This window comes from Cebus imitator, unplaced genomic scaffold (assembly GCF_001604975.1).
Source record: "Cebus imitator isolate Cc_AM_T3 unplaced genomic scaffold, Cebus_imitator-1.0 Scaffold95, whole genome shotgun sequence".
Lineage (NCBI taxonomy): Eukaryota > Metazoa > Chordata > Mammalia > Primates > Cebidae > Cebus > Cebus imitator.
In genome coordinates this window covers 3117361-3143911 of record NW_016107410.1, presented here as the reverse complement: position 1 = coordinate 3143911, position 26551 = coordinate 3117361, and the positions used below count along the sequence as shown (strand labels likewise).

Below are 26551 nucleotides of genomic sequence, written 5' to 3'. Positions count from 1 at the left end.
TTTTTTTTTTTTTTTTTTGGTAATCTTTTTATTTTTCAGATAGTTTTTATTGCTCTGTCTTCAAATTCACTATTTTTTCTTCATTGTGTAGTCTACTGTAATCTCATCTGGTGATTCTTTTTTTTCTTCTGTTAGATTTTTAAATTTCAGATACTGTATTTTTTTCTTTAGAAGTTCCATTTGGGTCTTTTTATATCTTCCATTTCTCTCTTCCTCATACTCATTGTTGACCTTCATAATATGGAGTATATAGTTGCTGTTTTATTGTCCTTGTCATTCTTCTTTATTGTTTGATTTTTCTCTTGGTCAAGTGTTATGTTTTTCTGCTTCCTTGCATGCTTACAATTTTTGATTTGGCACTATATACCTTGTTGTGTACTGGATTTTTCAAGTTCTTTATAATTATTTAGGATTTTTTCCTGGGACCATAGTTAAGATACTAGGAATTAGTTTGATCCTCTCAGGGGCTTCTTTTAAATGTTATTAAGCAGGTCTGTAACAGGTTTTTCTCCAAGGCTGATTTGTCCCCATTCTTGAGGCAGTATTCCTGTGCGGACTCTACTTGATGTCTTGTTTTTGAAAACATCTTTCAACTTTGGCAGTGGGGATCAGGAACTGTTTCTGGCCATGTGTGAGCTCTGGAGGTTATTCTGTCTACTTTTTTCTAGGGTTTTCTTGTCTCACCTTAATGGTTTCCTCACAGGAATGTGCTGATCAGTAGTCAGTTAAAGAGACACTCTCTTTACATCTTCAGAGCTCTCTGTGCACCTCTTTCCCCTCCTGCAAACTTCAGCCACTTTGGCCTTTCTGAAGTTTAAATTCTATATTCCTAACTTAATGAGACCAGTTCTGTGTGAGTTCTCTTTCCCATTGTTGTGGCCTAATAACTCTCCCTGGGCAGTGGGATAGGGTGTTTCCAACATTCACATTATTTGTTTCCCTTTTCTTAGAAAGTATCTCTGCCCTACTCTGCCGATTGTCAAATGTATGAAAACCTTTATTTCTTATAAATTGTCCTGTTTTTCTCTTTAAGTTGAGAGGGTAAATTCAATCCCTAATATTCTGTCATGCCAGATGAAGATATCCTTAATATTCTTTCCTAATTAGATTTAATTTTGCTACATTATTTGTTATACTTCTGACATATCAGTAAATATGAATCAGTTCTACAGAATTTAGTTATTTCACATTATGATAGTATGTGGAAAGCTTCAGGTTTGTGAAATGGAAACCTACTTCATTAGGGAAATGATAGGCACTTTGTGGGTAAATGATCAGATTTCTTATAATGCAGTCTAAATTTTTTACTGAAATTATAAACGACTTTAAAATAGTACCATCTGTTAAAAAATCTGCTATCTTAAACCATTTGATATTTATATTTTGAAATGTATTATTTCTATGTTGAGTCATTTTAGTCATGGTTATAAACTGTCAATGGGAAAATAAGTTGCTGGCCATTCTTATTCATAGTTTCTGAGGTTTAGGTGAATTCTGGGATAAAGCAGTCCTTGAGAATATAAATACACTAACTTAAGAAATTCGTCTTTAATGGTTTGTATTTTTAGGTTATATTAATTTTTAAAACATTGAAAGTAAATTTAACGTCTTTTTTCCCCCCTTCTAGGCTGAAGGGTATGTGATTGGCAGCTGTATTAAACACATTCCAATCGCAGGACGAGATATAACATATTTTATTCAGCAACTGCTGAGAGACCGAGAAGTAGGAATCCCTCCAGAACAATCTTTGGAAACTGCTAAGGCAGTAAAGGTAAAAAGTAGTGATAGAAGTGTAATTTATTTAAAAATTAAAATCACATTTATAACATTAACATGAGAAATTTTTTTTTTTTTTCTTTTTTGAGACGGAGTCTTACACTGTTGCCCAAGCGGGAGTGCAGTGGTGTGAACTCGGCTCACTGTAACCTCCGTCTCCCAGGTTCATGTGATATTCCTACCTCAGGTTCTTGAGTGGCTGGGATTATAGGTGCACACCACCACACCTGTCTAATTTTTTGTATTTTTAGCAGAGATGGGGTTTCACTATGTTGACCAGACTGGTCTTGAACGCCTGACCTTGTGATCTACCCACCTTGGCCTCCTGAAGGGCCGAGATTACAGGCTTGTGCCACTGCGCCTGGCCAACATGAGAAATTTTTTTTTTTTTAAGTTTTTAAAATTAAAAAAAAATTTTTTTTTTTTAAGACGGGGTTTCACTATGTTGGTCAGGCTGGTCTTGAGCGCCCGACCTCAGGTGATCCGCCCACCTTGGCCTCCAAAGTGCTTGGATTACAGGCATGAGCCACCACGCCCATCTGAGAAATTCTTAATTGAACAACAGCACTTAAAAAATAATCTTGTTAACCAGTTATAAATTATTACTCTTAAATATATTTAAATTTATTTAAATATATCTCTGTTTTTCTTGCAAGAAAATTATTGCGCATTACAACAGTTTGTCTGTTTTCTTCATATTTCATATTTGTGAGGAGTAATATATAAGAACACTTTATTTACTAAATGACATACATTTTTGTGATTATTCTCCTTATTAAAAATAATTATTTCACTATAAAGTCCTTGCACCTCAGTTTCTTCACTGAATTCTTTATTTTAATCCTAAAAGCTTTTATCATAAAAATTATCTTGATGCACTTGATTTATTATGCTATAGAAGCAGTGTTTGGCTCTAGTGATAGGGCACACAGAAGAAAAACATGAAGGCTATCTAAAATCTTACTAATTTTTTCTGCTATGTAAGTATTATATCAGTGCTTCATGCAAACTGTCAAAATACTTTAGCATTGCCGTTCCAACTTATTATTTGCCACATAACTAAAAAATTTCAGTGGCTCTCACATGTTTTGAAAAGCAAAACTGCCCTGGCAAAAGTAAATTTTACTTGTCTCTCTTTGCATTTTTTTTTAATTACCTTTAAATTTTTAAAATTTTTATTTTTAATTTTTATTATTTTTATAGAGATGGGACCTTGCTCTGCTACCCAGGCAAGTGCAGTGGCACAGTCCTGGCTCACTGCAACCTCAAACTAGACTCACATGATCTCCCACTTAAGCCTCCTGAGTGGCTAGGACTACAGGTGCCTATCACCATGTCTGGCTAATTTTTTATAGGGATGGAGGTCTTGCTATGTTGCCCAGGCTAGTCTTGAACTCCTGGCCTTAAGCAGTCCTCCTGCCTTGGGATCTCAAAGTGCTGGATATGAGCCAGCATGCCTGGACCTCTTCATGTTTATGGGATTTTCCTTGCTCGTCAAAGCTTAAAAATGAAAATTTATCAACTACTTCCTAGGTAGTAAAGAAATTAGTAAATGACTGCCAAAAGTAACCCTAAGTTGGTGGCATAAGAATTAAATATATAAAAAGTTAATGTGAATACTACTGATTCAAAATCTTTGGGAAATCTGTGAAATTAAAACAGAGCAAAAGGAGAAAACACCAGAGATTTAAATCTATTCCAGAGAAGATTGATGGTCAGTCTGAATGTCTTTAAAGGAATATCATTTCTTTGTCATTCCCACTTCCAAGGTTTGGAGAAGATCTTAAATAGTGTAATCAAATGTCTTTTGTTTCCAGTATTTTTTCTCTTTGTGTATTTTAATTATTACTAGTAATATTTGCATCTGTTTTGGATGGAGCCAGTGATGTGTAAAAATACTGGAAAAGTAAGTTTTATTTAAAATAATATAGACTGGCAGTTGGGAGTTTATAAATTACAAATACGATGTTATAACCTATAATATATTTTTCAATGTTTTTGATGAAAACTTTTACTTAGGTCATATAACCAAATATGCAGCGAAATAGAGTAACTTATATTTTCAGCTTTTTTTCTTTGGTCATTTATTTACTGAGACCATAATTAGTTTTGTTTCAGATAGATATTAAGGATGTATATTAATTTGTGTGGTTATTACAATTATTACTTATTCTTCAGTTCTGTATTTTATTCTCCTTACTTAGAGCACAAGATTTGTTATTACTGAGACTAAATGTTGAATGATATTAATGAATATTTTCAGGAAATAACATTAAAATAGTAGAAATCAGCTCTCCAGTCTCTCAAATATTAATTGTTTATACATAAAATTAGAAAATATATGTACAAGATAAGTATGTTTATTTGTATTACACATATGATAATATCCTAACATGAATTTTTCTTCCAGCTTAAATTCCTAATTTTATTTTCTGAAAAGTTTTTTTTTTTTTTCATTTGATTCTAGTTTACTGAAAACATGCCATTCTTTTTTACTGTTCCTGTAATAAGCAAAAAAAGTTACTTTTGTTTCTTTGCTTTTTAGGAGCGCTATAGTTATGTCTGCCCAGATTTAGTAAAAGAATTTAACAAGTATGATACAGATGGGTCAAAATGGATTAAACAGTATACTGGAATCAATGCTATCTCAAAGAAAGAATTTTCCATTGATGTTGGTTATGAGAGATTTTTGGGACCTGAAATTTTTTTTCATCCAGAGGTAAGTTTTTTTAAACGGAATTATTTAAAAATACTCAGCAGCAAATATCAATTAATAGATACTCAGAAATAATTAATCTCAGAAACTTTCGTTGGTATACTAAAGTACAACAGTTTGAATCATATCTTTTAAGAAAAAATTGCTTCTTCACATGTACCCCAAAACCTAAAATGTAATTAAAAAAAAAAAAAAAAAAAAAGAAAAAAATTGCTTTTGTTAAAACAGGCAATGTTGGTATTTTTTTATATGTTTAGAAAAAATCCTTAAAAAAAGAAAACAAAAAACATGTGGCTTATGGGGCATCACGGGAAGAGGGGAGCCCTTAAATTTTTTTCTTCCCTCACTCATGGACTCAGGTCAGGTAAAGTTTTATAATCATTTAAATAAAATATTTTAGAAAAGGTTCTAGAAAGTTCTCCCCTCCCTATTTGTGTAAAATGACTTATACAAAAACCTTTAATTGACCATCAAAATATATAACTAGTAGCAAACTAGTCTTTTGTCTGTGAAAGTTTAGCAACATAAATTAAGAAATACATGCTGGGCCGGGCACGGTGGCTCACGCCTGTAATCCCAGCACTTTGGGAGGCCGAGGCGGGTGGATCACGAGGTCAAGAGCTCGAGACCATCCTGGTCAACATGGTGAAACCCCGTCCCTACTAAAAATACAAAAATTAGCTGGGCATGGTGGCGCGTGCCTGTAATCCCAGCTAGTCAGGAGGCTGAGGCAGGAGAATTGCCTGAACCAAGGAGGCGGAGGTTGTGGTGAGCCGAGATCGCGCCATTGCACTCTAGCCTGGGTAACAAGAGCGAAACTCCGTCTCAAAAAAAAAAAAAAAAAGAAATACATGCTTTTAATAATGGAAAATTCTTCTGGTAACTTAGTATCAGAATTGTAACTTTATTAGTAGAGTTACTAATATTATATACTCTCCTTATTTAATATTAAGAACAGTTATTTTTAAAATCTTGTTTATTCACTCAGCAAATGTTATATGGTTAGGATTTTCATGATCCCAGCTTAAGCGCTGGGTATTCAAAGACAAAAAATTATTTTATCTTGCTCTTATTGAGTTCAAAGAATAAAAGAGATGAATATTTAAACAGGCAAGAGTATAGTTGCTTTAATGAGTGCATGTTCTGTTGAGGGCTTAGGAAGAAAGAGCATCTAAGTCTGCTTGGGAGAACGTCTCAGAGGAGATAATGGGTTGAGCTGAGACTTAAAGGATGAATGGGTGTTTGTCAGTCATGTGTGGTAGGGGAGTATATGTATTTCTGTCAGGTTAGCTAAGCAGATTGAGGTCTTAGGCATGAGAGTACTAGATAAGAAAAGTATAACTAACAGATTGGTAGGAGAGGGATCCAGAGAGGTATTTATGGACCAAGTCTTGAAGGGCAGATATGCTATGCAAGGGAGTTTGCTGGATTCTGTAGTCATGCAAAAATGTTAAGCATGGAAGTTAAGTGACAGATTTATGTACGATATTAGAAAGTTTACTCTTGCAGCATTGGTTTGGATGGATTGGAACAAAGGTGTGAATTATGTTGGAAATAGGTGATTTTACTACAGTATTTCAGATGAAATATGAATAATATTTGTAGGTCGATGAGAATGAGGAAAGAGGTGAGAGAAAAATAAAATCAACATAATTTGTAATTGCTTAGATATGAAGGGAGTAAGAATATGAGGAATCTGCTAATTCCCAGGTTTGTAACTTTGGCAACCCAGTGTGGCATCCACTGAGATTTGTGATACTGAAAGGGAGGTGTAGGTGAAATAGAAACAGATGAGTTTATTATATGCACCTTTAAAAGGTTTAGAAACAAACACTTGGGTGTTGTAAAGTCATCACCATGTGTGGGGCACAAAGGCAGAGTTTGGCTGAGAAGAGGCTGTGGAGTAGAAAGGTGAAGAATAGGGCCTTTGTGAACACAGACACTTAATGGACAAGCTGAGTAAGTGGAACCTGACAGAGAGGTAGAAGCCAAGCTAATGGATTATGGGCATAAAATGGAGAGAAGTGAATGTTTCAAGAAGGGATGGTAAATAGTGCCAATTGCTGCAGTGAAGTAGCATTAGAGGAAACCTTAGAAATACTTGCGAGTTTTTCAGCTTCTAGGTTGTTGGTCATCATAGGGGAACAGTTTCAGTGGAGTGATGTGTTAGAGCTTGTTGCCTCAGTGAGAGGTGAAGGTTTGGAAATCAGCAGTGTGGACATTCTGGGAGATGGCTACGAAAGAAAACAACAGTGGCTACTGGGGACTGGTAAGAAGTCAGTTGCAAGAATAAGACTGAGGATAGTTTTAATTTTTAAGAGGGTTTACTCCAGTGATAGGAGGGAAAGAATTAAGTATAGGTATAGGAAAATGAACTAGGAAGGTCAGAGATGCAAATGGGTAGTTGAAGAAGTTGATCGTCATAGTTCATAGTTTTAATTTTTTTATGAGGTGAAATCAAGCCTATGTTTTGGGAGAAGGGATTGGACATGAAGTTGAGGGCTTGTGAAGAATAATGACTTTCATATTTACTGTTGAGGGGAATTGAGAGAGTGACTAGTGAGTGTATATTAATAGTATGGGGCACTCATTCTCTACTCCCGGTAGCAGGTTGGAGACCCAAAACTTTCAGTTGTACAGTAGTGTCCCTTCCCCTCTCACAGACAGTTGTGGCAAAGGAGGAAAAGGTTTTGACAAGGCAGAGATTAAACTGTTGCAGCACAGAGAGCAAATCTCGAAAGCCAAATTACCTAGAGATAGCCAGGGATACAGGGATTGGAGATCATGATGAATTGACACATAATTACTGTGAATTGGTAGCAGAGGAGTGAGTACAAGAAGAATAAGGAATTGTGGTCAGACTAGTATACTGGAGTGTGAAGGTTTTTGATGGTACATTTTCTTTGCAGTTTCTCAAAAAATAAAAATTAAGGGGATGTATACACACAGTTTTAAAGGTTAGGTAACACGGAGAGACTTAAAATTAGCAGCTTTTCACCCTCCCGCTGCCATTGTGTTCTATAGAGCATCCACTAGCTTTTAGTTATTGCTCTTGGTAATCACTCCCAGATTTCTAAGTACTGTCACGGTATTACAGGAACATGGATGGAGCTGTTTCTTGATATGTTACTGTTAGCGGTTTAAATGCTAACCTCCTTTTAGATTAGTTCTTTCTAGACTCTCTTTTCTTCTAGTCTGACCACGTTAGGTTATTGTTATTAGGTAAATCAATAGTATTGTAATATTTATAATATTATACCTGAGACTGTTGTTCACTTTTGAGGCAAGTAGTGTAATGTGATTCTTTTCCCTTAAAATTCAGCTTTTCTTAAATTTTCACCTTGTTTATTCCTTTGCTTTCTTTTTTTTTTTTTTTTTAACTTTAAGTTCAGGGATACATGTACAGGTTTGTTATATAGGTAAACTTTTGTCCTGAGGTTGTGCGGATTATTTTGTCCCCAGGTATTAAGCTTAGTACCCATTAGCTATTTTTCCTGATCCTCTCCCTCTTCCCACCCTCCAGCCTCCAATAGGACCCAGTATCTGTTGCTTCCCTCTGTGTGTCCGTGTGTACTTACCATTTAGCCTCCACTTTTGAGTGAGAACGTGCAGTAGAGAACATGGTTTTCTGTTCTTGCATTAATTTGCTGAGGATAATGGCCCCCAGCTCCATCCATGTTCCTGCAAAGGACATTACCTCATTCTTTTTTATAGTCACATGGTATTCCATATATATATGTACCACATTTTCTTTATCCATTCTACCATTGATGGACATTTAGGTTGATTCCATGTCTTTACTATTCTGAAGTGCTGCAGTGAACGTACATATTCATTGTGTCTTTATGATAGAACAATTTATATTACTTTGGTTATGTACCCAGTAGTGGTATTGCTGGGTTGAATGGTATTTCTGTTTTATGTCCTTGAGGACCTAAATTCTACCACTGTTTTCTACAATGGTAGAATTAATTTACACTTCCACCAACAGAGTATAAGCATTTCTTTTTCTTTGCAACCTGGTCAGCACCTGTTTTGCTTTTTTCTTTTAGTTTTTAAATTTTATTTATTTTTTCTTTCTTTTTTTTAAATTATATTTTAAGTTCTGGGGTTGACATGTGCAGAACTTGCAGAATTGTTGCATAGGTACACACATGCCATGGTGGTTTGCTGCCTCCCTCCCCCCGTCACCTACATCAGGCATTCCTCCCAATGTTATCCCTCCCCAACCTCTCCAGCCCCTGCTATCCCTCCCCTAGCCCCCCACCTCCCAACAGACCCCATTGTGTGATGTTTGCCTCCTTGTGTCCATGTGTTCTCATTGTTCAACACCCACCTATGAGTGAGAACTTGCAGTGTTTGGTTTTCTGTTCTTGTGTCAGTTTGCTGAGAATGATGGTTTCCAGATTCATCCATGTCCCTGCAAAGAACATGAACGCATCGTTTTTTATGGCTACATAGTATTCCATGGTGTATATGTGCCACATTTTCTTTATCCAGTCTATCATTGATGGGCATTTGGGTTGGTTCCAGATCTTTGCTGTTGTAAACAGTGCCACAGTGAACATACGTGTGCATATATCTTTATAATAGAACGATTTATAATCCTTTGGGTATATACCCAGTAATGGGGTTGATTGGTCAAATTGTATTTCTGTTTCTAGATCCTTGAGAAATTGCCACACTGTCTTTCACAATGGTTACACTAATTTACACTCCCACCAACAGTGTAAAAGTGTTCCTATTTCTCCACATCCTCTCCAGCATCTGTCTCCTGATTTTTTAATGATCGCCATTCTAACTGGCATTAGATGGTATCTCAATGTGATTTTGATTTGCATTTCTCTAATGACATGATGATGAGCATTTTTTCGTGTTTCTTGGCCTTATAAATGTCTTCTTTTACAAAGTGTCTGTTCATACCTTTTGCCCACTTTTCGATGGGGTTGTTTGTTTTCTTCTTGTAAATCTACTTCTTTCTCGATTCTAGATATTAGCCCTTTGTCAGGTGGGTAGATTGCAAAATGTTTTCCCATTCTGTTGGTTGCCAGTTCACTCTAATGATTGTTTCTTTTGCTGTGCAGAAACTCAAGTTTAATTAGATCCCATTTGTTTATTTTGGCTAATTTTACTTTTAAAAAATATTTTCTCTTTCTTTAATTTTTCAGAGGCACATTGTGAGAATATTTTTTGACATTTTAATAATAACCATTCTGACTGGTATCAGATGTATCTCATTGTGGTTTTGATTTGCATTTCTCTAATAATCAGTGATGTTGAGCTGTTTTTCATATGATTGTTGGCCATATATATGTCTTGCTTTGAAAATTGTTCATGTCCTTTGCCCACTTTTTAACGGGGTTGTTTTTTTCTTGTAATTTATTTAAGCTCCTTATGGATGCTTGATATTAGGCCTTTGTCACATGTGTAATTTGCAGAAATTTTCTCCCATTCTGTAGGTTGTCTGTTTACTCTGCTGATAGTTTCTTTTGCTGTGCAGAAGCTCTTTAGTTTAATTAGATCCCATTTGTCATATTTTGCTTTTGCTGTCTTCGTCATGAAATCTTTGCCCATGCCTATGTCCACAATGGTTTGATTTGTGTAATTTTGTTTGTTCATTAATTTATTAATTCTTTATTTATTGGGGTTGGAATTAATTTTCTTGTAATACAAGGTCTGGAAGGGAACCAACGAGGCTGGGTTTCATTCTATATAGAGGATTTTAACAGTTGCTTTCCCTTTTCTCTTCTCTTCGTCTCTTCTCTTCTCTTCTTTTTCTCTTCTCTCTTTTTCTCCTCTTCTTCTTCTCTTCTCTTCTCTTCTCTTCTCTTCTCTTCTCTTCTCTTCTCTTCTCTTCTCTCTCTTCTTTCTCTTCTCTTCTCCTCTCCCCTTCTCTCCCCTTCTCTCCCCTTCTCTCTCTCCCCTTCTCTCCCCTCTCTTCTCTTTCTCTTTCTCTTTCTTTCTCTTTCTCTTCTTTTTGGCCTTGTTTCACCTTTACTTGTGAAGGTTCTCGATTGACTTCTTACCAATATGCCCTTTTGGTATCTCTTTTGATCATCAAAACAGGATTGAAATATTTTATTTATTGTTTTTTCGCCCCCTGATTCATCCTTGGACTTTACCTTTCCTTTTAATTTTCTTGCTGTCATTTTAGAGGAGATTGAAGAGACTGGAGAGATAATCATATGTAGCTGGAAGTTTGGACAGGTTTTTGTATGGGTCATTTATATGCAAGTAGATGAATATAAGTGTGTCAGACCTCGTTTCAGTTAAGGCACATCAATTAATTTGAAATTGAAATTGTAGAGAAAAATATTAAATTCCATGTTGGGGACAGGAATTAGAAAATTGCAGAAGATCCTGAACCAACGTCCTATATGAATAGGATCTTGATGATAGATGGATAATAGCATGGGATATAGGAGATGAGCATTTGAATGGAATACACTTGACAAATGAGCTTAGCTGATGCCTTGGCTTTCTTAAAAACCTCAAAGTAGGCTGGTTGTCATGGTTCACACCTGTAATCCCAGCACTTTGGGAAGTCAAGGTGGGTGAATTACTCGAGCTCAGGAGTTCAAGACCAGCTTGAGCAACATGACAAGAGCCTGTCTCTACCAAAAAACACAAAAAATTAGCTGGGCATGTGGCGTGTGCCTATAGGCCCAACTACTTGGAAGGTTTAGGTGCGAGTACTGCTTGAGCCCAGGAGGTCGAAGCTGCAGTGAGCTGGCATTGCACCATTGAGATGCAAAGAGAACAGAAAGATCCTTGTCTGTGATGACAGAAGAAGGATAAACTGGTACTGCAGTCTGGGCAACAGAACAAGACCCTGTCTCATAAATAAATAAATAACTCTGAAGCTTTAGGTATGTAAATAAAATATGTTTCATATTGCTTAGGAAAGGTATAGCTGTTTTTAAAAAAATCAGTTATATATGTGCACATAGTTTGAAAGTATTGGTCTACATATTCTAACAAAAACTAGGAGTACCCTGCATGTTTCTCTCCCTATTTTCTATTCCTAGAGGCAGCCACTTCTTGAAACTCTTCTTAGTTGCTTCTTTCGCTGTTAGCCTCTTTAGCTGTGTATTACTTGGTTATATTGCAACTTCAGATTTTTTTCAGTGTTAGGCTCTTTTTTTGTTTGTTTCGGAGACAGAGTCTTCCTCTGTCACCCAGTGCAGTGACTCAGTTGTGACTACTGCCGCCTACCCAGGCTCAGGTGATCCTCCTACCTCGGACTCCCGAGTAGCTGGAACTACAGGTATGTGTGCCACCACTTCCAGCTAATTTTTGTGTTTTTCGTAGAGACAGAGTTTTGCCATGTTGCCCTGGCTGGTCTTGGACTCCTGGGCTCAAGCAGTCCATCCACCTTGGCCTCCCAAAGTGCTGGAATTATAGGAGTGAGCCACTGTGCCCAGCCCAGTGTTAGGCATTGTCTGTTGACTTCCAACTATGGAAGAGGAAGATTGTCTTTTTTATCCTTCTTCTATCATCACAGACAAGGATCTTTCTGTTCCCTTTGCATCTCAATAGTTACATTATAATTTCAGATAGGTTGAAATTCAGTGCTTATGTTTTTGTGACCACAAATTTTGTTCAGATCTGAGCCATGTAGTTGATCATGAAATCTTTTCCTATCCTATAACTAGCTTTGTTTTCCATGGAGTCATTAATAAACTGCTTAGTGCTCAAATAATTATCACTAATTCACCTCCAAACTCTCTTCAGTAGTTTTATCTCTTCTCAGGATATTCAGATGTATAGGGTTTATTTATCAATTTAATTTTCTGGAGTGCCTTATGTCCCAATCTGAACTTGCTTCTGTCTGCACCCAGTATAGAGTTGCCATATTCCTTTATCATTCTAGGGATTCCCATTCCCTCTCTTTTGTGTTGGATCTCTTTTTCCTATATCCTATGTCTTTTTCACTCCTACTGTTGACTTCTTTATTTTGGTGATCGCCTGCCAATAGAGTTCTTTTAGGGTGCATGAGAGGAAAATGTCGAGACCTTATGTGTCTGAAATGTATTCATTTTATCTTCACACTTGTTTATAGTTTGTGTATAGAATTCTAGATTGGAAAGAATTTTCCTTCAGCATTTTGAAGCCATTGCTTCATTGCTTTTCATTATACCTTGAAGTTAATAAAAGCTGATTTCTATATATAGGACCTGTTTTTTTCCCCTGTACAGTTGCTTGTAGGATCTTCTGTTTGTCCCCTAGCATTCTAATGCTCTCTGTTTTGTCTTTTTGTTCTAATCTGTAGGTTACTACTGAGTTTTCTATTGGATTTTTAAATTTTCTGGCAACGTTTTTAATTCTCAAGAGCTTCCCCCTACCTCTGCTTTTTAATATTCTTTTTTAAATGCTGCCTTGTCCCTGTTCTCATTGTTGCCTGTCTTCTGGCTCTTTAAAGATATTAATCATTGGGTTGTTTCTTGTTTTGTTTTTGTTTTTTAGTTTTCTTCTTTCTATAGTCTCTTCCAAGTTGCTTTTTCTCTTTTCGATTACTGTGTTTTTCCCACTAGAGACTTTTGCAGGCCAGTTATTTAAGAAGGAGACACTAAAAACTTGATTAGAGATCTGAGTTTTGTGGGTGGGGCTTGTTGACACTGGCCTTTTTTGGGGGGGACTGTCCTATATGTGTTACTTTAGGACTTCTTAGGTAGTCTAGTTCCCAGAGAAAACTCCTGCCTGCTAGGTAAAGGCTGACAGCCAAAGCGGGAAGAGACTTTCCAGGTTGCCTACCTTCACTTAAAGTCCCCTTTTAGTACTTTCTGCTGTGTCTAAGAGTCCTGGAAACTCTCTTTCTTGACTTTAAAGAATAGGATTAACCACTTTTCTCTTTGGATGAGGAGGCATCATTTGATGCTTCTTTGGAGAGGATCTGGAGCTTTAATAGCTTCTCAGAGAGACTTTAAATCTGTCCTCCTTCCTGCCCTCTTTCCACCTCAATTCCAAGCTACCAGGGGCAGCCATTTCTTTGGGGGATGTAGAGAGGAAATTTGTGATATAAAATGCTTGGTTCTTAACTTGTTTTTTACTGATGACTTATAAAGTGTTTTGGAGTGTTCACAAAGTCTTGTCCATCTGCTTTCCAGCTTACCAAATTTTGTTGCTGGTTTTCTTTTGCTCTCAATACTTTTATTTTGCCTTTTAAAAAAATTCCCATTACTGGTATTTTTAGTAGTGTTTTGAAAGAGAACAAAATTAGATACATATATGTTTACTTCACCATCTTTTCTCAGAATAGACCTGATTTTTGTATTTTATGAAGTGTGTCATACACACTTTTAAATTTTTATTTATTGACTTCTGTGTCCTGCTTCCTCTGTCATTTGAAGGGTTCATCTGGTGTTTTGTTTTGGTTAGACGAAAGTGTAGGCTACTGAACTGTCCAGTACTTCAACGCTGAAGATAAAATGTATGAAAGAATAAGGAAATTTATGTTTATACTTCTATAAGTTCATCACAAATATTAGAAAGAGCTGTTTTTAGAAGGAGTGAGTTTGGCATGTGGATTTTGTTTTTAAAAGGAAATTAATTTTTTAAACAAAATCATCACAAGTTTTTAAAACTTGTTTAATAAGTTTCCAGGTATATGAAAGATTTGGACTACTGTGTTTACTTGGGTATATTTGCTACTTCCTGTATTTTTTGGAGGAGAGAAAGAAAAGATATTCTTCCCTTGACAGCCTCTTCTATTCTCAGCATCAGTAGTCTTAAGACTTGACCGGGGAGCAGTTAGATGCAGAACTAACTCTTTTGCTGACAGTGAAAGAAAAAGTCTAAAAAATATTATGAGAGACCCTAGGTTGAATCTGTTAGTATTAAAGTATTGAATACTCTGACAATTTATTGTCACTTTTTAAAATTGTTAATTCCTTTTCTTCTTCACTTAGGTACTAAATAGTCATTGTTTCCTGCTTTGTTCTGTAGTTTACCGGTTCTCACTTGGGGCTCTATAGTCCAGTAGTCCTTATACATTTTCCAAATATATGCCCAAGTCAGATTTCATTTTTTCATAAATCAGAATTTTTGTGGGTGGATCCTAGGGTATATGAATATTTAAAGGTTCTGTATTTTTTTTTTCTTCTGTGCATTCTTTTTTTGGGGGTAGGGGGGGATACAGAGCCTCACTTTGTCACCTAGGCTGGAGTGCAGTGGCATGATCTTGGCTCACTGCAACCTCCACCTCCCAGGCTGAAGCAATTCTTCTGCCTCACCCTCCTGAGTAGCTGGAATTACAGGTGCCTTCCACCACGTCCAGCTAATTTTTGTATTTTTAGTAGAGACCTGGTTTTACCATGTTGCCCAGGCTGGTCTCAAACCCCTGACCTCAGGTGATCCGCCTGCCTTGGCCTCCCAAAATACCGGGATTACAGGCTTGAGCCACCACACCTGGCCTCTTCTGTGCATTTTTGGTTAAAAACTACCAAAAAAAAGGTCACAGAGATATAGCACATTAATGAATTGCCCTGTTTGTTCCTTTTACTTACAGATGGTATAGCAGATAAACTATCTTATAGGTAGGAAAAGGACTATGGGAAGGTTAATGTGTGTGTGTGTGTGTGTGTGTGTGTGTGTGTGTGTGTGTGTACTTGTTTTAGGTAAATACTGAAGAGTACAGCCAACAAAGGACAATGTAAAGAATTTACAAGTTCTGTGTTAGCAATTTGACAACAACACTTTTAAAAGTGAGTATTACAGAACACATTTTTGTCAGGTTGTCAATATTCTCCATACAGATTTTGGCGAAGTAAATCTTTTTTTATAGTTTGAGCAAATGATAGGTTATCAGGTTAAAGTGTCGCTATGGGATCATAAAAACACAATGTTTTGAGAACTGAAGGCTCTTTAGAAGATTTCACAGTCTGAAGCTGAAAATGGTTGTCGAAGATCATGGATATGTTCATGAAAAATAAAATTTGTAGGATTCCAGTTCTGCTGTTCACTTAATAACTAAGCCATTTTCTGCCAGCACATGAGCTTGTCTTTAAATTACTTATAGAGCCAGCTGAGTTGAGCTCTATTGTGTTTTTCCTGACAGATAAGTTATACCCTAGTCTGTAGGTTAGGTTCTCAAGGCTCGATATGAGCCACATTTTCATACCTGGTGTATATTCCTCTTAGAGTTCCTTATGTACAATCCTCAGCATGCTTCAAAAAGACAGAGTTTTGGCTGCCAGGTTCTTTTCTTTTTTTATGATAATAAAAGTCAGTAGAATCTTTCTTAGATTTCGTATTATTATGTGTCACTTTGATAATGTTAAACTCTCTTCACTGTATGCAAAGCCTGTAAATAATTTAAAACTAATCTTAAAAATTTGAAAAAATTGACACATGCCTAATAATCAGTACAGTTATAGACTCAGTTTAATAAGGAATACTGTATCTCAATTATTACAACCTAATTATAAAAATGAGTGGCTGAGGAGATATTTTGTTCATTTTTAATAAACTACACTTGTTTGTTTTTGACTAAATAGAGCTAGATTTTGATTATTTGTTTATTTAGAGACACTGTCTCTCTGTCACCCAGGCTGGACTGTGGTGGTCTGATCATAGCTCGCTGTAACCCTGAACTCCTATGGTCAAGCAATTTTTCTTCTCAGTCTCTCAGTTAGCTGGAACTACAGGTGTGTGCTGTCATGCCTAGCTAAGTTTTAAATTTTTTGTGGAGACAGGGTCTCACTATGTTGCTCAGGCTGGTATCAAACTGTGGGCCTCAAGCAATCCTCCTGCCTTGGCTCCCAGAGCACTGAGATTTTAGGTGTGAGCCACCATGCCCACAGCATCAAGTTGTTGGTTTTTGTTTTTTTAAGTTAGTTTTTTAAAAAGTGTGCTCTTCTTGCCTGGCAGCTGTTTGGAAGTAGTAAGTTTATTTTGACTATGGTATACATCATTTGAATATACAGCTGATACTTGTTATTCAAAGTAGATGTGTCAAAAAGTTCTTGAGATCATTGAATTAGTGAAAACTGAGCTATTTATTGCCTCTAGGGGAACTACGGTGTTAGGTTTCTGTGAGCCTCTGGTAACATTTTTGTTATCCCATCAATGATTACCCTTGTTTCATGTGTGTTTCTGTTGAAAGGCACTGCATTTAGTGTATTATTTTAGTATATTCATTTATGAGGATTGAATTGAACTAACAGCCAATAGCACTAGAACACATGTCTGAACAAAGCGATCTGACTTGCTTTTTCTCTGAAGACACGTCACAACCTCCTTGTGTTTATTAGCCAGCACTTCAGCAGTATGCTTGGGGGGCGTTTTAAATAGTGAAATCACTAATAACAAAAATATGGAAACTGTGGCACTAAATAGAACTGTGAAAAGGACACTGGTGAGAGCTGACACCAGAAGGCAGCGTCATCCTGTTCAACCTCAACTGCGAAAGTACACACCAGTGGAGTCAAATTTTTGTTGCTCTATGATCGTGCTTGTCCATGAATGACTATATGTTGATTTTGGGGTTATAAATATGTTTTAGTGAGTAGGTAGATTCACAAATATGGAATCATGAATAATGACGTTTGACTACATTTATTTATTTCATTCTCTATTGATGGACTTATGGGATTTTCCTCTTATAAACAAGGCTACAGTAAATATGCGTATGTGATAGCATACATATTTAGGGAGTTTCTTCAGGGTTTGTTCTAAGAAGTGGAGTTACTAGCATGTGGATTTAAAATTTTACTAGCTATTTGTATTAGTCCATTTTCATGCTGCTAATAAAGACATACCTGAGACTGGGCAGTTTACAAAAGAAAGAGGTTTAATTGGACTTTACAGTTCCACATGGCTAGGAAGCCTCACAATCATGGTGGAAGGCAAGGAGGAAGTGTCCTGTCTTATATGATGGCAGCAGGCAAAGAGGGAATGAGGCAGATGCAAAAGCAGAAACCCCTATAAAAACTATCAGATCTTGTTCGACTTACTCACTACCATGAGAACAGTATGGGGGAAACCACCCCATGGTTCAGTTATCTCTCACCAGATCCCTCCCACAACACATGGGGATTATGGCAGTGCAATTCAAGATGAGATTTGGGTGGGGACACAGAGCCAGACTATGTCACTGTTTTATTATTGCCAAATTATTCTCCAGAGTGATTATGTCAGTATATACTCCCACAAGCACTGTATGAAAGTTTCCATTTATCCAGACTTTTGCCAGCTCATAATACATGTATGACTTTACATGTTTGCTATTCTGATAGTTATAAAATCATCATAATTTTGAGTTTTCTCTGATTTCAGTTTCTTCAATTTGAATCTGTTACATACTGCTATTAATAGTTTCTAAAAGACCTTTTGTTTTTGAGCTGAAAACTTTGTTTAACCTTTTATTGTGATATTTGTCAGTAGTGATATGATCTCTATTATATATCCAATTTATTTTTCAGTTTGCTAATCCAGACTTTACACAACCTATCTCAGAAGTTGTAGATGAAGTAATTCAGAATTGTCCTATTGATGTCAGACGTCCTCTCTACAAGGTATTTATAACAAAATTGTTCTTCAGGGTCTTACTTTAAAAAAACTTTTATACATTCTGTCTGTTTTTTGATTTTAAACACCTTTCATAAAAAGGATAGAGCATTTCAGTACTGTATCTTTAAACTTTTCTCTTTTTAAATATTTATTTTCTCTCCACTAATGTAGAATATTGTCCTCTCTGGAGGTTCAACCATGTTCAGGGACTTTGGACGTCGCTTGCAAAGAGATTTGAAAAGAACTGTAGATGCCCGGCTGAAATTAAGTGAGGAATTGAGTGGCGGTAGATTGAAGGTTGGTTTTTCTCAATTATTGGTGAGAAGGTTGAGGGTGCCTGGATTGGGATGACAAATATTTGCCAACATTCACTCTGATTTAGGAAAATAACAGGAACCTGTCAGGTACTCTAAAGGAAATGGTTAATGTTATAGATTCATGATATTCTGAATCATTTGATTCTTTTAGGATATTGTCTGTATTTTCTGGAAAATAATTTTTAGTAATTTCTGTGGAAAGACTTTTTTTCTACTTCTCCCTTAGATAATTCATAGAGTTCTTTGCATACACCAACAATACAATTCACAAAATTTTGTATACCACTGTAGAAGGACAACACAGCTGAGTTGACATTGATGCTGATGTTGAGTAGTCAAGCCTGCTCTCAAAAACAGACTTCAGGGCTGGGCTTGGCGGCTCAGGCTTGTAATCCCAGCACTTTGGGAGGCTGAGATGGGTGCACCTGAGGTCAGGCGCTCGAGGCCAGCCTGACTAACAAGGTGAAACTCTGTCTCTACTAAAAACACAAAAATTAGCCGGGCGTGGTGGCAGGCACTTGTACTCTTAGCTACTCGGGAGGTTGAGGCAGAAGAATTGCTTGTTCCTGGGAGGTGGAGGTTATAGTGAGCCAAGATTGTGCCACTACACTCCAGGCTGAGCGACGGCTATGTCTCAAAACCAAAAATCAAAAAACAAACAAAAAAACCTGACTTTAGCTCCCACATAGCAACCTCAAACTGTGCAGCCAAATTGGTGGTTTAGCAAAGCAACCTTTGTATTGCATGTCCTGGACCTTTGGATTTGAGGTTAAAAAAATTAAAATTAAGGGCCAGGCGCAGTGGCTCACGCCTGTAATCCCAGCACTTTGGGAGGCCGAGGCGGGTGGATCACAAGGTCAAGAGATTGAGACCATCCTGGTCAACATGGTGAAACCCCGTCTCTACTAAAAATACAGAAAAAATCAGCTGGGCATAGTGGCGCTTGCCTGTAATCCCAGCTACTCAGGAGGCTGAGGCAGGAGAATTGCCTGAACCCAGGAGGCGGAGGTTGCAGTGAGCCGAGATCGCGCCATTACACTCCAGCCTGGGTAACAAGAGCGAAACTCCGTCTCAAAAAAAAAAAAAAAAATCAAAATTAATTTAAAATTCTCAGATGTCTACTTTCTGTATTTAGAGATAGATTTTTCATTTTTTTAATCCTTGTTAAATGTTGAAGCAGAACATTGATTCAGAGGATAAGTTGCTAAATAAAATACCTTCTTGGAAAGTTACCAAGAATAAGGACTTTATCTGATATTTCCAGAATCATTCAGAATTACTTAAAGTACAGCACTCTAGGGTTTGCTGATTGATGAGAAATTGCATGACCGTTGACCATATTCAGCATCTGTATTTTGATTGTTTTAAGTAAGCCTATCCCTAGGAACGCAGTAAAAAGGTATGTTTTGGGTGGAAGGCAAAATATTGAACTCTGTCCCTATAATGTCATGACTTCACATTTCAGGAAGTCTACTCAATAGACTTTTAAAATGTTGCCTTTGCATTTGCATCCCCTTCCCAAGCAACCAAACCACCAGCCCACCCACCCATTCATCCATTCATCTGCCCATCCATCTACTCCCGTTACCCACATGCCTAGTATCCTACCTTCTACCTTAAAAAAGAAGTCATTGAGTTTTGCAAGTATGGTTTTAAATTCTCTGTGCTGGGAATCATACTAATTATAGTAATTATAATTAGTATAATTGATTATGTGACTGAACATTGTGCATGTTGGGAGTTTTTCCGATTTTTTTGTTAGAATACTTAAAAGATTGAAGTTGATTATCTTAATGGTATGGTTATGGATATATTAAGTAACTGTTTCGCTCTTAATGATTCATTACAGGTATATAAGTAAGAAATAATGCTGTACGTTTTTGGGGTATAGTATTTTAATAAAGTAAGAATGTTTTAACATTTTTAAGCTCTTTGTACACTTGTAAATACAAAATGTAAATAAGAAATACATTTACCCAGTGATCAGTACTGTATCGACATATCTAAAGAAACAGGTTGGGTATCCCTTTTTTGAATTGTTTTGTACCAGAAGTGTTTCATATTTTGTGTCTTTCTGGATTTTGGAGTATTTGCATTATATAACTGATTCAACATCCTTAATCCAAAAATCTGAATCATGAGCATTTCCTTTGAGCATCATGTTGATGCTGAAAAAGTTTTGAATCTTGGAGCATTTTGGATTTGCAGACTTAGGATGCTCATCATGTAAAGGAAAAACCTTGTGTTCTGGAGAACTCTGCCCTATTCACCTTAATTTTACTTAAACAGTAACTTTTATTGGTCTTAATAGCATGTCTTTATATATCTGTATTTATGTCTGGCTTTATTCTCCTTCAGTCTATAATTTTTAATGGCAACCAGACAGCTTTGAAAAAAGCCATATCATTCTGTTTCTGTAAAGTGTGTAAACACACACATATACACACACTCACTCTCTCTCTCTCTCTCTCTCTCTGTCTCTGAATTGCAAATATGATGGTTGATTATCCCCAAATATTTTAGCGTATTTCTAAAATCAAGAACATTATTACAGTTATTAAAATCATGAAATTAACCTTGATCCAGTGCTGTTATCTAGTTGTGGAACTGATTCTAATTTTACCAATTGTTTCACTAATGTCCCTTATAGCAAAAGGAAAACAAAATATCTTTTTTTCCCGTATTCAAGATCCAATCAAGGATTGCATGTTTAATTTAGTTATTGTGCCGCTTTCATCTGTAACATACTCAATGTTTTTTGTCTTTCGTGACCATTACATTTTTGAAGAGTACAGTCATGTATTTCGTACAGTATTTCTGCTTGAGTAGGTTCAGATTATGTACTTTTGGCAGTGATGCCAGAGAATTGATGTTGTATCATTTTTAGTGCATTGTGTCAGTAAACACATGATAGGATTTGTCCTGTGTGTTAACTTTGAGCATTTGGTTGAAGTTGTGTCTGCCAGGTTTCTTCACTATAAAGTTACATGTTTTCCTTTATATTTAGTAAGAATCTTATGAGGAGACACTTTCAGACTGTCTTGTTTCTCGTTAAAGTTTCAGTCAGTGGTTTTTAGCATCCACTGTGATTCTTTCCTAAAACAGTTGTTACTGTGGTAGTTGCTAAACAGCATTTTGCAAATTCCATCATTCCTTCTATGTTTTTAAGTCTTGTTTTACTATAAGGAAGAGTTTTTCCTTCTCCCACATTCATTGATTCTTTTAGTAATATCTTTATGAACTCCTGATTTCTCATTTTGTAGTTTGTATCTTTTTTTTTTTTGAAAACAAAGTCTCACTCTGTCACCCAGGCTGGAGTGCAGTGGCTTAGTCTCGGCTTACCAGAACCTCTGCCTTCCGGGTTCAAGCATTTCTTCTGTCTCAGGCCCCCGAGTAGCTGGGATTACAGGCAAGCTAATTTTTGTGCTTTTAGTGGAGATGGGGTTTCACAGTGTTGGTCAGGCTGGTCTCGAACTCCTGACCTTGTGATCCACCCACCTTGGCCTCCCGAAATACTGGGATTACAGATATGAGCCACAGCTGGTCTATATCTTTAATATCATTGTGATATCATATCATAATATCAATACCATTCATATCATTAATTTTAATGCCACTTTTTTTTTTTTTTTTTCAAATTTGACAAGGGGGAGTTATTCAAGTGGCTCTAATATGTTTTTGATGCAGCCCCATCCTTTTTTGCCTACTTCCGTACTTCCTGGCACAGCAAAGTGTTTCAGGCTGATTTTGTACTTTCTCTTTTCTGGCCCTGGAATCAGCCCACTTTTCCCCTTTGCTTCCTTCAAGACACCCTTGTCTTGTTCCTTTTAGTGGAGAATGTTACTAAGAACCAAGTTTTGAATACTAGATTGTGCTCATTGCTACTGGGGTATCACTGAGTCTAGGCCTTCTCAGTGATCAGAGCTAGGGTTTATGTGTGTGTCTATACATCTATATCTAATTCTCTATATAAATTAAAAACCATGAATTTATACTGATGTCTTCAGTTATAGAGGGTTCACTCTAGTTTTCTGCCCTTCCATATTGTAATGCCCTTCTCTGACAGTGAGAATCCTGGCTTCTATTATCTATAATATATTTATGTTTTTGCTTAATCCTGGAATATGTATATAATAGTTTCAGAATTATTAATCTATACCACTGTGAAAAATAGACCTACAACTAGAGTTTAATATTTGCTTATATTTTATCTTCAGCCTGAAGGCTTATAAGATTCAAAATACTGTGTTCACAAGTTGATTGAGTTAGTCCCTTTCCTCAACTTAGTGTACTTATGTTTGAAAAAAATACAATTTAATTTGTTTTTGTTGTACTTTCTTTGCCCCTCATACCTCCCCTTCTTTTAAGGTGTTACTTTTTAATATGTAAAACACTAACTTGATTCTTAAAGTCAGAGCTATATAAAACGTGTGCTCGTTTTTCTTCCATTTATTCCCTCCCTATCTCTTTCACTGTGTTCCCAACCCCTTTCCTCTGTAGACGGCCAATCTCAGTTGTTTCTGGTTTATAAGATACCACCTGAATTTGGTACAAATATTATTTTTGTGTATGTACATTTAAGGTTAAATGACACAGAAATTGTTATCTCAATTTACTGTTAAAATGATCTCACTATGTCTTTTTTTAGCCAAAACCTATTGATGTACAAGTCATTACACACCACATGCAGCGATATGCAGTTTGGTTTGGAGGATCAATGCTGGCTTCCACGGTGAGTGTGATGAAACTTACTTTTATTTTATTTTATTATCTTATTTATTTTTGAGATGGAATTTCATTCTTGTCGCCCAGGCTGGAGTGCAATAGCATGATCTTGGCTCACTGCAACCTCCACCTCCTGGGTTCAGGTGATCCTCCTGCCCCAGCCTACCAAGTGGCTGGGACTACCAGGCGTGCGCCACCAGACCCAGCTAATTTTGTATTTTTAGAAGAGACTGGGTTTCACCATATTGTCCAGGCTGGTCTTGAACTCCTGGCCTTGGGTGATCTGCCCACCTCAGCCTCCCAAAGTGTTGGGATTAGAAGTTTGAGCCACTGCACCCAGCCTTTATTATTATCTCACTGTGTTGCCCAGGCTGGTCTCAAATTCCTGGGCTCAAGTGATCCTTCCACCTCAGCCTCCCAAAGTGCTGAGTTTGTAGGTGTGAGCCACCATACCTGACTGAGGCTTATGTTTAAATGTATATGTATATATTTTTTTAAGATAGAAGAGTCTGTCAGTACTTAGAGTAGAACAAAGCAAATTCCTTTAAATTTTATCTAAAAATAATTGGACACTTTTTATACATGTTTGTAGTATTTTAAAAAATGAAAATAATTTAAACTTAATTGAATTCATTTGAATTTAATGTTTATATTTTTTTTAGCTTGCTAGACATTTTAGAGTTACCATTTTATCTTATGTTTAAAAGTTTATCTGTAGGGAAAGATCCATTAAAATTGGTAATTTAGTCATTAGAAGGTCCTTGTTTGTTCTGTTTAAGTATTTTAAAACATTAAGGTGAAAGTTTCACTGCATAGGAAATATGCTATTCTACACTGAGTTAAGGGAGTTGTTCTAAGGACCGTGTCCCCAAATTAAAATGTCTTTTTTAAAGCCCTCTTAAAAGGTGTTCTAATACCATTAGCATAAGAAGTATTGGTACTTTGTCCTGGTAGTGCATGGAATATTAAAATGAAGGAGATTTCATCTGAATTATTGTATAACTATACAACTTTGGATTTAAAACCGTTTCCAAAATCGGAGGTGAAAGTTATTCCCTTCCTAAATTTTAGTCTTCTTCAATTGGGCCATATAACCTAGTTGAGTTTGTGACTTTCTCCTGAGAAATGAGGTAACAAAACATGGAACAGTCTGTCTTTTCCAGACCTTGAGTGAAGAAGGCAAATGATCTAGACATTTTTTAGAACTAGATTAAAAATAGTCATAGCATGACTAGGAGTAGTTTATCTGTACCTTAGGGGAATGCTGCTTCTTTACATTACTGGTGCAATTAAAGTGTGGGAAAGCCCCAGCAGAGCAGACCGGACATTTGAGAACCTTCTATTCTTCTGAATTTCAGAATCCTCTCAGCAGGTGTGTGAGAGGATAGGGGTACAGGAATTAATTGCTCTTTTGGAGTTCTGATAAAGATTTATAGCTGGTTTTAAGTCATGGTTGCTGGAATTTCTAAGCTTTCATGCCATAAATGGACTAATAAATATTTTAGACTTAACATCTATTTTAAAGCATCACTCTTAAAGTATATTTCAGTATACTTTCAAGATGGTAGATTTTTGATCTTTATAAAAATATATATTTTTGTTTTCAGCCTGAGTTCTACCAAGTATGCCACACCAAAAAGGATTATGAAGAAATTGGACCTAGCATTTGTCGTCACAATCCAGTGTTTGGAGTCATGTCGTAAAATTGACTTCATAGTTATTGGGGTTAGGGAGGTGGGGAAGAGATAATCTTTCTGATTACCTGTTTTGTCTGGATGGCTGGTTTTGAGGTTTTAAACCTGACTTGAAATAGTAAGACCAAACATGATTATACAGGAATATTTTAATAAGTGTATCAACATGCAGATGTAGAAGAGAGCGAAAGTGATTGTGTTTTTCTTTAGATTGAATATTTGAATCTTATATGTAACAAAAAGAAGTGGGTTTTAGTTCTTTCTGTGCCCTGATATTTTGTATATTAATGAATTATCCAAGATTTGATGGGATTTATCCGTGTGTAGATAGCTCTATAATGCTTGAATTGTACACTTCTAAGTGTGCAATGCAAGAGCTTGTTTATATTTCATACTTTTTATACTTTGAGGAAAAAACGTCAAAGAAAAATTGTATTTGAGGGAAAAAATCATGACCAAGTAAAGGATAAATTCAAAGAATAGCCTCATGAGACTTGGCATACACACTCATGGGATTCCAGTTATTATGGAGTGCTTCGATCCCCTTCCACCCTTTTCCCCCAAAGGTTTTCTTTGCAAGTGCTTTTGGAACTAAGAGCTAGTATCTTGGATTAACTGATGCCTGCTAGTGCTTTCTGATTACTCGCATTCTGTTTCTTGCTTTAAAAGAAGAGTAAAGACAAGAGTGTTGGACCAGTATTGCAGTTCTGTAGTGTCATTTCTTATAAAAAAAAAAAACAAAACAACAATAATTTGATTATCAAAATTGGCATATTTAAAGCCTAACAACATTCTAATAAAGGCACAGATTTCTTTTTAATACTTGTTTCAGGCTCTTTAATCTCTTTATAAGTTAACTAATAAATCTATTTTCTTCAAACCTCTGCAATAGTTCTTTAAAATCACAAGTTAGCAAGCTGACTTTTTTAATGTGCTCTATACAAATACTTGTGAACTTTTAATATGTTGAGTGCTTTCATTTTGATAACTGGATCTCCATTTGATATTTTCATTTGTATAACTCATTTGCAGTCTGAAAATTTTTTTTAGTGCCAGTCCCTGAACATATCATTGAAAGTTAATTTTCTTTGCATTTTAAAATATCTGGATTATGAAGAAAAAGTGATAAAAATAAATTAAAACTGAATTACCTTTTCTAATGTTTTTTTTTTTTTTTTTTGTATGTGATACGATTTCTGTTGGTGTTGAGATTTGGGAGTTACTGAAATATCTGTAATGTGTATGGTAGAAATTTCTTGTGAACTTAAAATTTTACCATTTATTTATAGAAAGATAAAATGAGAAGTGTTTTATAGTCTTTTTACAGGCAATATCAATGAACACTTGAACTCCATTATTCATGAAAATAACACATTAGGATTAGAATACTTCTACTCAAAAGTGAAGGAGAATTAAAGTGTTTTATTTTTACTATAAAGATAGAATTGGGGAGTAAACTTTAGTTTTTGTTTAGAGTGGATCTGAATATTTAAAATCTTATGATCATTTTTGTGAATCTTCATTCTTTTAGTACGGGATTGTAAGAGACAAATTGTATATCCTATAGTTTTATCATCAGTATCAAAGGTCTTTTTTTGTTTAACTTGAAAAAGTATTTCACAAACTTTATACAAATACTATTCAAACGGTACCAAAGAGTAGATTAACAAAAGTAAGTTTTTTTCCCTACCCTGTCTCATGTTTACATCATTACACAGACTACTTGGAATGTCTTAGATGTCCTAGTATTGTAATTTTCTGTGTGGATAGAAATAAATGTAGCTCCCTTATTTTACGCAAAAAGGAACTTACTG

The 26551-nt window shown here is 36.0% G+C and overlaps 1 protein-coding gene across 1 annotated transcript in view; it reads left to right on the top strand.

Annotated features, from left to right (window-relative positions):
• Positions 1–25892, top strand: part of ACTR3 (actin related protein 3) — a 74905-nt gene extending 49013 nt beyond the window's left edge. Inside the window, exons 7-12 of the mRNA XM_017536030.2 lie at positions 1628–1771; positions 4322–4495; positions 17914–18006; positions 18173–18298; positions 22967–23050; positions 24651–25892. Of these exons, the coding sequence (XP_017391519.1) occupies positions 1628–1771; positions 4322–4495; positions 17914–18006; positions 18173–18298; positions 22967–23050; positions 24651–24746 (717 nt within the window). The 3' untranslated portion in view covers positions 24747–25892. The remainder of the gene's footprint in view (positions 1–1627; positions 1772–4321; positions 4496–17913; positions 18007–18172; positions 18299–22966; positions 23051–24650) is intronic.
• The last annotated feature ends 659 nt before the right edge of the window (positions 25893–26551 follow it).